General features: G+C 28.1%; 1 protein-coding gene across 2 annotated transcripts in view; it reads left to right on the top strand.

Annotated features, from left to right (window-relative positions):
- LOC124357052 (RNA-binding protein 42-like) overlaps positions 1 to 15,418 on the top strand; it is an 82,403-nt gene extending 66,985 nt beyond the window's left edge. For both annotated transcript variants that reach the window (XR_006921917.1, XM_046808449.1), the window contains one exon: positions 15,225 to 15,418. Coding sequence is in view for 1 of the 2 variants with exons in the window: in XM_046808449.1 (XP_046664405.1) it covers positions 15,225 to 15,352 (128 nt within the window). In the remaining variant the exon portion in view is untranslated. The remainder of the gene's footprint in view (positions 1 to 15,224) is intronic.
- Positions 15,419 to 15,690: the final 272 nt, after the last annotated feature.

The raw sequence follows: 15,690 nt of genomic DNA on the forward strand, positions 1-15,690 counted from the left end.
TTCACAGAATGTTCATGTCAATTTTGTTAAAACTCCAGGAACCTAGAAGTATAGAAAATGGGTTGATCCATTTAACTCCACTACGAAGCTGCCCATAGTTTTCCTTGGTTACACATGTGTTTAGTATTTTTACAAATTATTATTAAAATCCGTGCTATTTTTGTTAGACTTGCGTTTAACTGATACTTTCAGTTGTTGTATTTGAAAAGTTGTCTGGGCTTGGAGCTCTACTAAAGGAGTAGATGGGAACTAAATAATTGTTCTGAATTAAAAGTTGTTCAAAAAACCGTTCATTCAAATTTATAAAATGTGTGGTAGTTGTATGGAAATCAATGCTTGCCCTGTGACAGTTTGGAACTACTCCTGGTGGAAATCACATATACACGCACACGCGCGTGCACACACACACACACACACACACACATACATACATACATACATACATACACACACTGGTGGTTTTACACAGTATAAAACATCTTTTTGAGGAACAATTACTGCCTTAGTTCCACCCCCTTGTCTGAAAGGCCATCTAATAACTATCTTGTGTTAACATTTATTCATAGATGTTTATCTTTTGCTTCAAATCTATGGATTATAGCATTTCACCCAGTATTGATGTAAAAAGAGGCTTTGGTTTTGGGACTTCCTCTCATTGGCTCCCAAAGATGTTCCATTAACTGTTTCAAATTGACATTTGTTCCAGGAATTTCCAAAACGATTTTGATTGGTACTATTGGATTCATAAATGAAGTAGGGTAGTTTTACAGAAAATGTCAGTTTTTATTTCCTAGAACGGGCATCTCAGTGTTAGTGACTAATTAGATTCATGAGTCCTCAGTGCATCTAGGATTAGGCCTTATGTCAATTTTTGACAACTATTTGTTTCGTGGCAACCACAAGGCTTCTAGTGTATTTGCTTTCTCTGAGGCTACAATCCATAAATCTGATTATTTCCAACAATGAACTAACCTTCTAATTTCCTTATAAAATGGCCATTTCAATTTTTACAAAGATTTGTTAATTATCACAAGACATCACTGCTAACGATAAATAGATTGATGGATACATGACATTAAAATACTTAATACTAAAAGTAATCTTTGAAAAAATCCTGTTGTATGAAATAATAATATGCCATTTACAACATTTGAAGACAAAGCTTGTAACTTAAGTATTTATTCTTAAGTACATTTAATTAACAAGCTGAATTTGTCTAACACTGATCTCAGAACCATTAAACCAAATATTTTCTGAATTGTTTTGGTAAAATATTTTATAATTTAAATTAGCCTTAACTAGAATTGAATTAATATTCAACATTGTGTATATTGGGCATGGAATAACGGTATGTAGTAAACAAAATAGTAAATAAAACTGTCAAAGTTAAAGCATTTTCTTGTTACCATTAAACTACAGTGGATGCAACAAAATATGTAACAAGGTTTTCTATCTCTGATGAATTGAATGTAGACTAAAGAGAATTCTAAAAAGATCAAATCAAGTTAATTATCTGAATAGACATTCTCGTATTTACCTGTCAAATGTAATGTATTTGGGTCTTTGGGATTAATGAACAAGTTTGAATAATCATGGAATATACTAAGGAAGAGACATTGGGAAGCATGTATTACACACACAATGTAGCAATTTAGAACATTACTGTAGAGCATTGAAGTACCAAAATATTGGAACTCATATTAACAATGTCCAGGATCCCGTGTCTTCATGGAGGCTGTGTCAGCTTCCGAAGGGAATCTCAAAATATGGGAAAGAAAATTAACATATTACTAAAGTGTCCAGAGAGATTTTGGTGAATGTGAAAAATGGAAGCTATAGCTACTGGAGAGGTTTTAGAATGCAGGACCTTAGCTTTTAAACCTTAATTGCAAAAGAGAGAAGGAATGAAGAACTTAAATCTTTGAAAGGCTAGAAATTCAGATTTGTTGGCAACCAAGCCAAAGTCCAAAGATTGACAACTCAGTGGTATTAGAACTCTTAGATATTAAGATCTAGCAATTGAATAACCAAAGACCAAGATTCTTTAGTGTCTTAATATCGCAGAGATAAATTATGTAGAAATACAGTTTGCAGTGTAGGAAATACAGAAAAATTGAAGAAGGAACTAATATATGCTCGTATAACCCAAATAGCAAGTTTTTATCTTTGGAGATTAAGTTATGTATGGATGCACACTGCCAATCTAGAGGTAAAAGTATCAAAATTCTTTTGGATCACACATAGAGCAAAGTGTGGACGATTTTAACCCTTACATCTGACATGTCAGGTGTGTTTAGTGTTGTTTAAAAGTTTGACGTTTGTTTGTTGAACTCTGACGTAGCTGAAATAAAATGCCTGACATTCGATGTAAGAGATGTTCGCAATTATAGTTTTATTGTTTTGTAATATTCAGATGCCAATAATTAACACAAAGGTGTTTAACAGTATACACTTTGTGTTTTTATAAAATTTTGTTTCTCTTTGTCGATTGTCCTGTTTGTATTTATTTTCTCTGTTCTCATTGCTCTACACTGTTGTTTACAGACAATGTGGGTTGTTTTGTTTTACTGGCAATGTTTTGACTATTAAGTACAACTGTGTGAGAGCATGAATTATAATAAAAAGCAATTGCAATCTTTTTTTAATAAGTCGTTTGATTTTTAGTTTTTTTAATAAATAATGAGTAAATTAAAATAAAACATCCTCACTAGTCAATGAAGAAATATTGATCACAGTTAATTTAAACACATTGTATGTTCTGTACTGCCCAATGTATTGTATTTTTCCTATTATCACAAACATCTATTTGAAATAATAATTTATTACATTAAAATATATAACATTTTTTTAATATCTTATAATTTTTTACTATAAATTGTTACTGAAATATATTATATTGTTTCACATTGCTACAGCTTATTGGAGATCATGTTTACTTATCATATGAACTCCCACCGGGGGATATATTTACTCATGTCAGTAGAAACCTGTAAAGATTGAACTAAACCAACTGTAGAGTTTTCAGAAAACAATATATAACTGTTATGATGTAAGAAGCCATTAATAAAATAAACTAACATGTGCCTTTCGAATATATTGTCTGTTTATTTAAATATGTATGTCAGAATAGAGCCAAATAAAAAAGAATTGATGGACAAAAAAGGGTTCTGTGCAGTTGTGGTCAGCATTCTTATGTGGTATGTAAGAGGTCCGGGTTCGAGCTCCGGCAGAGCGAATACTTTTTGTTCATCAGTCTCTCTTGAAATTAATATTAGGGTGAAAAATACTTTTATTTATATTTAAGGTTTATTCGTCTTTACTTAACCTCATCTTTTTATATATATATATATATATATATATATATATATATATATATATATATATATAAATCTCATGCCACGATGTTGGTGCTTTATGCTAATATTTGAAACCACTTAACTGATTTCAATGAATTAAAATAGATATGTATTGATTGGTCCAACTTAAAAGGTACAACAATTTTTATATTGCTTAATATGCATAAATTTTTTGTTGCGAATTTAAGTTTTTTTTATTGGTAGAGGGTTGAATTTACTTCTAGAGCCTGTAAATGTAATAAAAGTTTCTGTGTAAACATAGTTAATTAATTAATTATGTTATTAAAATTGATTTAACCACAATTTTCAATTTGTTTACATTTATTATAGTCTTGAAAGCATAGAGTAAGCTTCATAGTAACATCACTTCTTATATCAACCTTTTCTGCAACTGCTGTTTAGCATAGAATAAGAAAATGTCTAGATAAGAAATTAAGAAAAAAAAGATTAAAAATTGTATTAAAATATACTTTTAATTGTATATTTTAGCAAAATCAAGTATGCAATTCTTGATTAGTACTGTAATGTTATATTAAAGACAAGTTTACAATTTCACTTTTTCTATATACTTAAAAGAAGTCTTTTGACAAAAATAGGCTTCTCTGTTCTGTATATGTATATATGAGTATTTTATCTTGATCGGGATACCAGGAAAAATCAACTATGGAACTAAAAGTGCAAAGATCAGAGTAAATTAAAATAGACTTACTTATTATTTATTGTACTTGAATTTAATAGAATACATAGTAATGCATAATTTGTACATAATATTAATTGTGTAATAACCAAGTCACAGTGAAACGATATATATATATATATATGTATATATAAAAATGGCAATAACCTTATTCAACTCCAACAAACATTGAATCACAAAAAGTACTTGCTCCGCCGGGAGCAATATATATATAATTCAGGAATGTAAAACATTTCCATGAATTAAACTAGTTAATAAATAAATGGTACAGTCTATACATTGTCAAGACATAACACATGAAGCATATTATAAAGGCACATCACAAAGTGACTTTCTAATAACTTCAGTTAACATAAATGGTTATTATTTCCGTACTGCCTCTTTGTTTCTTGTTTTTAAGATTTTAAATCGTTATAATGTCCAACTGATGTTTATGTATTAAAGTATTTAAAATGTACTTAAATTTTTCTCCATTTTTGTTGTTATAACATATCTCCTAAAAAGACAAAAGTTAGAAAGAGATGAAAAATCTCAAGAAAGGCATTGAAAGAAAAAAAAGACAATGGGCATGAAGCATAATAGTGGTAGTAAAAAAGAAAATAAGATGGAGGGGTATTGAAAACAATAGAGTTGAAACAGTAAGAGTAATCTATTAATGGATGCATTTAATGTATTGGATGTAAAGAGGCCAGTAAATATAAATAAAAAGTATAGTAAATATACAGTAAATTTCCATCCAAAGGAAAATTTATTTTTTAATGAATGTTTGAGAGGTTTAAAAATCACCAAGCATAATATCAAATGTAACATCTTCATTTCCTTCTATACACACTGTTTGACAGATGCCTCAAGATGTTTACTAATTTTTATGTTAAAAAGTTTCACTTATAGAAAATAGAAACCTAAAATATAATTTTGTGACTAAAATATTTCAAAATAAAATGTGCATATTTTCTTTTTTTATGCTGAAGTAAATGATTTTATGCATTTTAATTTATCACAGACTTCTTGGTGACCTAATTTATCTGAAGGCATTTTTTAGCCCTATAGTTGTTACTGTTGTGTTTTTTTACAAAATAAAAATAGAATCCTTTTTAAAATTTAATATAGATGTAACTAATGCCATTACAATCATACTTTTCAGGTTTATAAAAGACTAAATTCTTTCTTAATAAAAGTGATTTTCATCTAAAGAATAATAACATTTTGTTATATTAAATAGGTATGATTTTATTGGTTGAAACATGTTCAAAAATAATTAATTGTTAACATAATTTAGTAATTGTTATTGTAGAATCTGTGAAGTCATTTGTTTCATGTCTATTCAAGTGGTGATTTGTAAGCGTATTTACACATTTATTAACACGTTCATGACAACGGTTTTTCCGGATTTTTTTATTTGCCATAGAATTTTTCTATAATAATGGCAAAAAACTGTAATCAGTTTTTGTATGTTAAACGTCTAAGCATAACAGGAAAAGTATGTAAACTTTACAACTTTGCACAAAAAAAATTATTTTAATATGTTTTTTAAAATTTTTCTCCGTGTACCCCAAGGGGTACTTACAAAAATAAATTTACCCTAAAAATTAAGCAATCATGCGCTAACAGGGTACACGATAGTCTGAGGTATTTATATAAGCGCAGGATCAAATTTAACAAACCACCAAGATATGCAAACAATAAAAACACAATACGAAAATGCATAGCAACGTGTACCTCATCGGGCACAAAACGTGCTTTACAATAGCACAAGGGCAGTTGTGAAAGTTCACCATATGAGGTACACGTCGTTGTGAACATGTTAATCACATTAATTGCTATTTTGTGTGTCCATACAATATGAAACTCAATAGTGACAACACCAATTAATTTGTAGTAAGTATTCATAAAATTAAAGTTAATTCCAATTTAATTAATTTTATGTTTTAGTGGCCTTCTTAATTCACAATCTTGTATTTATGTTTTATATTTTAAGTTCAATTAGGATTATGTGACATATAATTTGTAATTTTAAAAAGTCTTGGCTCGATGTTACAGAGCCCTTTTAACGTAGTTTCCCAAACACGTATACAAAATATTGTCTGTCTTTTATGCCTATATATAGTATATATACTATTTGGAAAAATCAAAATAAGTATGAAGACTACATATTTGAGATATGAAACAAGAGAAATGTGAGTACACAATGCGTTGTTCACTGACTGTTTTAGTGTGTTGTAGACTACTGGTAGGACTATTGCAAAAATGATTTTTTTATTATGTACATAATTTAAAAAACTGTTATGTAACTGTGTATTGTGTTCCTAGAACAAATTTTACAATAATTTGTTTCAACATTTAACATTATAATGAATGAATGTGTTAAAAAAGTATAAGTTTTGTATTTAATTTCTTTAAAAAACATCAAAAGTAAAAAAAAGTATATTTATATATATTTTTCAATTTTTGTGTAACACACACATATATATATTTTTTTTTCTGTTGTTTTATTCGCTTTATGCTATTTTCTTGTACATTTCAGTACAAACATTTTGATACCATTTTCACAAAAATACCATAAAAAATATTAAAAAATTAATTTTCCCCTGAAGCCCTGTGATACCACTAATTATTACTTGGCATTTCTCCCATATGATATACAACATTGTTTTTAATTGAATCTCTTTGTCACTCAATTTTTCCTCTGATGCACTCAAAGAGTTTAAACATTTATCATATTTTTTGTCATAATATTTACCATGTAAATTTACATCATAAAATGTTGTGCTATTTCTGTTATTAACAACAATTTAATAAACAATGTTTTGACATTCACTTTACTTAAACAAGTAACTTTGGAAGTGGGTGGTTCATTTCCAAGATTTGTCATTGCGGAAAGTGAATGCTTTTTATCAGAAATTGTTATTAAACAACTAAATTGTATTGCCACTTCTAATACATCTACCATTTACTTTCACCACTACATGCCACAAAATAAACTAATTAGGATTCTCTTAAATGTAATATAAAGGCAATTTTCATATTTCAGAAGCTATGTGGTATCATTGGAATTAAACTCTAGATAATCAAAATTTCAGATTTAAAATTGAATTGATAAATCATATTGCATATATATCTCAGCTTAGAACAAACAGCATGGAGATGTAAGTTTGGGTTCTCTATACATTTCAAAATTATGACTAAAATGTTTGGTTTTATAGATTTAAGGTCTTAACATACAAAACATTTATTATATATTTTGAAGCTTTATTTAAATAAACTTTAAAAAAAATGATGACTTAAAAAAAATGATATGTTTATATTCATAACATGTAACCAGACTATAACAAAATTCTGACCAATTCTGATTGGAAACAAATTCTAGTATCTCTAACATATGAAAGTTAGTTTTGTTTAGAGAGTATATAATAAAATATTTAATTCATTAATTTTAAATCTGTTATTCAAAAAGGGCTACTATCTTTCTTTACCTTTAAGCCTTATTTTAATTTAAAATTGAGTAATGTAATGGACTAAGGAAGTTATATTTATCCTGACAGTTTTTATTGAATAATAAAGCAATAGTGGTTTTATTAAATATTGTTAGAGTGTTAGTAAATTCTGGCAATATCAAATTATGTTGTCATATAGCGAGTGAAGCAGTATTAATTTGATTGTAATGAACATTGTTAAAATGTTTACCCCAACTCCTACGCTCCTTTCAGTAACAACATATTTATTACCTCATTTAACTTTGGTCTTATTAAATATTTTGACAAAGGAATGAGCACAAGAGGTAAGCAAAAGTATTATCTAGAAATAAAGAGCTGAAAATGAAGTTCTCAACCACCATAATTTTGCTTTGAAATTGTGAAAGTTATGTTTCTTGTTATTTTATGTCAATATCATGAGGAGAATCATCTTGCTTTTTCAGATTTTTCAAGTTGTGTATTTTAGTAAATTAGAAAAAATTAGGTTATTGGTTGAAATTACTTAATAAATATGACCACGGAAGTATAATTTATAACTTAATTTTCCCATCAGAATTGTATGTATCTTTATATATACTTTTAAATGAATAAACATCTATTATAGTATTTTGATACTATTAAATACATTTGATTATGTTATAAATCATGTATTAATCTCTTGTGAACATTGCTTTCATGAACAGTTGAAAAATGACAACCAACCACTGACATTAACATATCACATCTATTGTAGAAATATTTCTGACTGATAAAAATAAATTCTGAATGCAAATTTAAAAATATTATTAATCTAAAATTTTATTTTATACTAAGACTAATTATTTATCGAGTTTTAGCTTTATGCTTTAAGTTGCTTAATCAGTGTATTTATAACAGTGTATAATTGGTTTTTTTCAGAAAAATATGAAGGTGTTAAGAAAACAGATGAATTACTTTATAATTATGACTTTGTAATTCATTAGTTGCAATAATACCTGAAACATTATTAATATATACAAAGACAGTTAAGCATAAAACATATTTTTAGCATAGTGTTAAACAATAGCCGAATCAGAACTTGCTAGTGGACAGGAACTCTTACCTTGTGTAGTGTGTTTGTTGCGCGTCGCGTCTGTTATTGCTGAGGGTGGTTCGGAGCTATATATTCAACCCCCTTCCCCTTTCACCCACCTCCTCATCCTCCCAATAGTTCATTCATTCCCGTACATTGAATGAATTTTCTAATTCATCATTTTGTTTCTACCAATAAAGTAGTCATAATAATAAAGGGAAAGTAAACTGAATCCATGAGTATCCCCAGTTATATATTTAAAACCAACTTATACAATAGTAAATTAAATAGCTATTGGAGTAAAATACTTTAATCTTATTGTAAGTGAGAGCTATTCTTGTAAGAAAAATAATAAGATATTATTGTTTTTGTCCTATTTAGAAAAGGATAATTATTTTTACATTATTATCGATCCTACTCCAGTTAGATAACACTCTTCCTACAACTGCTTTATCATTAAAAATAGAAAAACAGTTTTGTATTGAATCATACTTATTTCATTAAATAACAGGAATCCATCAAATAATACAGTATTTAGTGTGTAAGTTATTATTCCTGGTTAAATTTTATATAAGCAAAATAAATGTTCCTCTTTATCCTATTCCTTAATTTTTAATAATTAAATTTTACTGTATAACAACTTGTTTTTGTATTCAAGAGCATTTAAATATTGTTAATTGAATAAAAAAAAGTATTAATTAAACTCTCTTAGGTTAAAAAAGTATTTGCTAAAATGATAACAAAGATTTTCATCATAACCCAAAGGTAATTGGGAGTAGGAACTGGTAAATGTTCCTCAATTAAACTTGTCATCATTCTTGGGATTCATTACATACTCATAAATAATTTAAGAGTTAAATTTTTAAATGTATTTATTATTTCTTTTATAAAGTAAATTAAAAACAGAGCTACACTCAAATTAATTGCAAAGTAAAATGCAAGTTCCAAGCTGGGACTAAAAGGTTGCTTCCTTGCTTTCAAGTGGCTTCCTCCTATCTCAACACAAATTTCCTGTCTCATTCATGTGTTGATACTGAAGCAACCCTTCAGTAGTTTTAGTAGATCAGTTTCAAAACAATTAAAATAGTATATATATAAATGCTTGCATTTTATATAATGTATCTCTAGAATATACTGCTTGTAAACTACTTAAAAGAATATCTTCTAAGCTTATATGATACAAAATTGCCAAAATTTAAGTAATTAACTTAGGACATGTGGTGAATGTTCTCATATGTCTTTTCTTACGTTTTTAATATATTTTTCAATATTATAGAAAATGCACAAAGTTGTACACTTAGTACAAAGTCTTAAATCAATATTAAATTTTGGAAAAAACGTATAAGTATAAAATTGAAATTTAAAAAAGAATACAAATCTCAGACATTTCCATTTTTTTACTCTCAAACATATATTATACTCATTGTGTTCGAATTGTTAAACTAATAATTTTATCTCTGCCTCAATTTAACAATAAAAGATGTTTTTGGTGTATTTCAAAGAATAATAGTAAAACATTAAAACTGCCACTTTGAGAAATTGATATATTGTTATAAAATTGAGTTTTCATTCTGATTACAGTTACTAAAATAAAAACACTGGGAGTTCGTGAATTAAATGGGCAGGAATATTGATACATACAGGAAGAAACAATGGTTGTTTAAAGGCAATAATATTTTTTTTGCATCTGCAAGTATAAAAACGTTTTAAATTTGAGGATTACTATTTTTGTAGATCTTGGAATTTGAAATGATGGAGAGTCCTCTCTACAAGTGTGAGTACTGTTAGTGATTAATAGACAACAGCCCAACACAATAGTTTTTGCAGTAGATGACATTTGTTTCAAAACCAAAGCCCACGCAATAAGATGTTGCTTTTATAAATGATTTACTATTTCATAATTCAGCTTGAGTCATAACTAAACAATTCCAAAATATGTAAAATGTCTTGATTGCTGGATATATTGTTCCCAAACAATAAAAGCACATTTTGGAAACGTAAGTAGAAATTGTACCCTTTAAATATGGCAGTACACATATAATTGATTAACATTTTGTCTAACGAGTGACACAGTCTGATGTTCGGTAACACACCATATATTACTACTGATAGGTTAAGTATCGGACATGTTAAATTGTGTTTATGCATCGGCAGATTATAACAGAGACATTTTGAATATACATTTTTTTCTTGAATGTTTTTAACAAACCTAGTTTAAACTGTAAGACAATATATGTTTTTAGAAATTCCTTGCATTTTTATGCAGAATTTGTATACTGTGATCATGTTAAAACAATATAATTATTATACTGTAACAATAATAACTGTAGAAAATTTTTTTTTTAGTTCTATTAAGACTTTATTCTTTGGTGTAGTTCATGAGTGGGGCAGGTGATGCATGAAATTACTTCCGTTTACTTAATTATCAGTTAATCAAGGTTCTAGTGGTTCAGAACAAACCACTGAATGCTTGAGGCAGTGGTTACTGTCTACCCATGGATGTCATTCCCTGACTCAAATACAACTTTAATTATGTGTTTAATAAAAATAGCTTAAGTAAACAAATGTGGTTATAAGTATGTGAAAAAATAATTTTAGTTTTACATGTAATTTTTAAGATAGGACAATGAAGAATGGGGGCTAGAATTAAATGGAATTTGAATTGACTTTTGAGATTTGAATTTCTATAATGTGTGTTAAAAAGAAAAGAGAACTTTGTTAGATTTTGATTGATACTATTTTTACTCTAAAGATGAAATGTTTTTTATTGATTGGAATCTAATGCTATGTTGTTATTTTAGAGCCTACCCATCTATAAACTAAACAGTTCCAAGACCTGTCTGTTTATGATCAATAAATAAATTCATTGACTCGTGTGACAGCTAACACCAAGACAGCCATTTACTGTGTCATCGCCAACATTTCATGTTGACAACGGGCATTACAAACCATTACATTCAAATGACTACTTTTAAAGTCACAGGCTAACTTGTATTAAGAAAACTAAAGATTTTTGTATAGAATGAGGCTATAGAACACAACTAAAATTTCAAATACTAAATAAAATGTATTGGAAAATGTATAAGTATAAAAATATAGCACTTTATTAAAAAAATTAACAAAACAATTATTTTTAAATTTTTCAATTTTTATTGAATAAAGCCAACTGAATCATTAAATATATTTTTAGTTTCAAATCAGAAAATCTGTCCATAAAATAAATACAACTGTAACTGATAACTGTAATTTTCTTTATTTTGATTGTTGTTGAGGTTGTTTCGATAACCATATTTGAACTGAAATAAAATTGCTGTTAGCTGATTGGTACAAGAAATATGCATATGTAAGTCTTTATTTATCCTCAGGAGGTTTCACGTCTGACTGGTTTATGCTTACTAGAACCTATTGTGGGTACAGCAAAAACTCAAGTGTCACGTACATTTGGCCCACCCAATAGATGTCCAGCACATCACTAAACACAAATGTCGAGATATTGGGGTAGCAGTTTGACCAGTACATTGTTGGTCTAGTTAACTGCAAAGGGTGACTTTCAGAGTAGGAAGGACCATATTGGTGTTCAAGGTTTATGCAAACCTAAATAGGAAGAGGGAGTACTGGCCACTGTCCGCTTTGACCTAACCTCCTGGTGGATTTCCTCTAGGGGGATATAACATGGGATCTTGATAGGAGGTGGACCTTATCTCCAACCTTACCCATCTTGAGTATATTCTGTCACTCCAGAATCAGTGCAAAGATCCTTTTAGAAGTAGGTGCAATGAAAGGTTATCTCAGGTTCTTGTTGTAAGTGTAAAACAGTTTATTTAAACATGTATTGTGGGCGTGTGATCCATTCTAGCGGCAAACTGTTTTTGAACAGAAAGAAATAGTGGCTAATTAGACAGACAAGGACTATAAAGCAGTTAGTGTAGCATTGAGATAAAATTCTGTACTTTTTTGTTACCGGTAATCATTTTATATTTTATGTACCATATTAGTTTATTTATATTTAGTGCAATTTTTGTAATTAAATATAACACAAGAATAAATACATACCAATGACCAAATTGCTTGTTAGTTGGTTTTACAAGTTTAAAATCAATATCAAATCACTTGCTTAGTCAGTTGGCCATTCTTTACTTACAAATTCAAGTCCTGTAGTTATCTTCAAAAATATTATTGTTATGATTTTATTTAAAAAGTGCTATTTTAAAAATAACCAGTTTTACAAAAACGTTTTCTTAAACATATACAGTATAAAATAGTCTTAGATTAAGAATGAGAAGCAATTTACAATCCCCTATGAATTTCAGTCTGCTAAAAACACAGGTAAACCATGTTTATATGTGGTTTATATAAACAGTTTTCAAGTAACAATGTCGCCTTTGTTTTGTAAATGAGTCGTTACCAGTCGTAGTTTCTTAGGGCTACACGTGAAAGACTCTCTTACTATTTTAACACTCTTCACTAACTATTGACTGCATCAGTTTATCTTTCATTTATTATTATTTAATTATAATTTTATGTTTCATATGATAAATACAACAAAGTGTTCAAACTCTGATATTCATTTAGAAATACCTGGTACTAAATGAAATGTGTTAATCAGTTGATCATCTTACATTATTTTCTATAAAATATAATTCTAAACATTTAAATACTATGTTAAAAATAAAAAGTAAAAAATATTAATTTCTTCAAAATAAAAGCAATGTGTTTGCACTGGCCTATGCAAGGACCTTATCAAACTGGATAAGGGGAAGTGTCATTACAAGATTGACTTAAATGACAAAAAATGCTTGTCATAAACAGGATTTGAACATATGCTATCTACAACTGAAAAGTACTGTCTGGCCATTGACACTTCAGGTTATTCTGATATTATTAAAACAATAGCAGTGAAAGGGTTAAATTATATGACACAAGCGTTTATTTGAGTTATACTAGTTAATTATACTATAAAAAATGTGCTAAGAGTTAGGAAAACAATCAAAGATGAAAATATAGTACTTTAAATGTAAAAACTTATTTAAATCTATTTCTAAATTCATCCAAGGAAAACTTAATGGCAAATTACAAATTTGTGAAAAAAGTTTTTAACTTGTTTGTGCCTATAGATATAAACTTGGAATTGTAATAATAAATTATAAAAATAAAGCTACAATTTAATTATAGAATGTATAAAAAATTGTATATCTATATTTTAGTCATTCCATGTTGTGTGTATAGCCTGCACTTGCTAAGTTCAATTATGTTAATTTAGATTGAAAAATTTGATTTCAGGAAATAGATTTTATATTTTTCTGAGTATGGCAATGTTTTCTAAGTTTGTATTTTATAAAGGATAATCTCTTTCTGGGGTTAAGGCTGATGCAGTCTCACACTAAGCCAATATATAGCTCTCCTGTGTATTGTTTGGTTCCAATTCTTCCTTCACTTTTGTTGTTTGTTCTTTTGTTAAAAACTTTCAATATTATTTTATAGTTTTATCATTACTTTGTTCTTAAATGTAAATTTTTAGAAATAAAATTAATGTAGAGTAAGGAGTGTTTTATCTGGTAGAAAAAAAAACACATTCACTTATAATTTTTTTATGTTATAAAATTATGTATTGTTTTTTAGTTTTTCGTTAGTGCTATAGAGAATAGAGAATGTATGAAGTTCTATAGACTTTTCTAGGTGCTGATATGAGAATGATTTCAGATTTAATGAAATCTACTGAACTTGTTATATATAAAATGTGTACAAATTGATTAATAATTAATAATAAGTATACTATTTTGTTGTCATTTATAATGATATATCTAAAAGTATTGTTTTTATTAACAAGGATATGTTGTGTGGATTGCTAGATTATTTGCATTACAGTATTGGTTCAGCTCCTCTTATGTGCAGTGATTTTATATTTTGACTGGTCAGATGCATTAATTTTTCAGTTGCGCATAATTTTGATTGAACTCTTGACTTTATTCTAGTGTAGTTATTTTTAAAAACGAATGTACACATTTCACAAAGTCTCAATGTGTCTTAAAATATAACTAGTTAAAGTTATAATTCATCAATAAATGTACTTGAAATTCATTTTTTGAAAAGTTTGATGTAAAGACTACTATGCAAATCATTTATAGAGCACTGAGATTTCTGTTGGATTTTCTGTGGTTTTGTAAATATTACATTCCTAAATAGTATCAAGAACCAGCTACCAGAGATTGCTGTGATATTGAGTAGCAAAGTCAATATTAGTCCTGATTCACATTTTCCCCCTTATTACTTTTATCTGTTATCCCTCTTCAAGGGTGGACATATTCCATTGTTACTTCACAGGATTTTGTTACTTGTAGAATATTTATACTGTGCAACAACCAACAATAAAAAAATATAAATATAAATTCTTCATCCTAAATCTAGAATATTCTAGATTTGTTAGTCACTGACAAATTTAAATAATGTCTGGATAATACCAGATCTATGGTAATTCTATAAAAATAGTATGCTGAGATATCAAAAACTTGTGGTTCATTTACTTATAGTACTTTGAAGTAGAATAGTCTTGTCTGGAAATTGTATGCAATACATTCAGCTCTTTCTTGTTGTTTGTTACTTGAATCACTTTCATTATTCTATTTTTTAAAGTAAAAATTTTGTTTCAGGACGATATGTGGGGAGCAGACCAATCAAATTGCGCAAGAGCTCTTGGAGGAACAGGAGTCTTGATGTTGTTCGGAAGAAAGATAAAGAGAAAGCTGCTCTGATAGGACTCCTAACAGGACGTACTTGACTTGCTACACCTCAGTGTTCATTCACCCTTGTATATATTGTCAATAAAGTAATTTATTTAAGTAAAGTAATGTTGATAATTATTCCAATTTGTGTGTAAAACATTCATAACTGTATAAAAATAGACAAAATCATCATAAAAACTTAACAATTATAGTTTTGTCAGATACTAGTAAAAATATAAGTACATAGTAGTGCCTCAAACCAATAATATTATAATGAAGTAGGTAAGTTTATTAATACTACTTCAATTTAAGAACAACTTAATAATATTGTAGTCCTAATGTTTTTTGCGTTGTAATTGGCAAGATCAACTAAAGGTATACTACTTTTTAAACG

Source organism: Homalodisca vitripennis, chromosome 3, assembly GCF_021130785.1.
Source record: "Homalodisca vitripennis isolate AUS2020 chromosome 3, UT_GWSS_2.1, whole genome shotgun sequence".
Lineage (NCBI taxonomy): Eukaryota > Metazoa > Arthropoda > Insecta > Hemiptera > Cicadellidae > Homalodisca > Homalodisca vitripennis.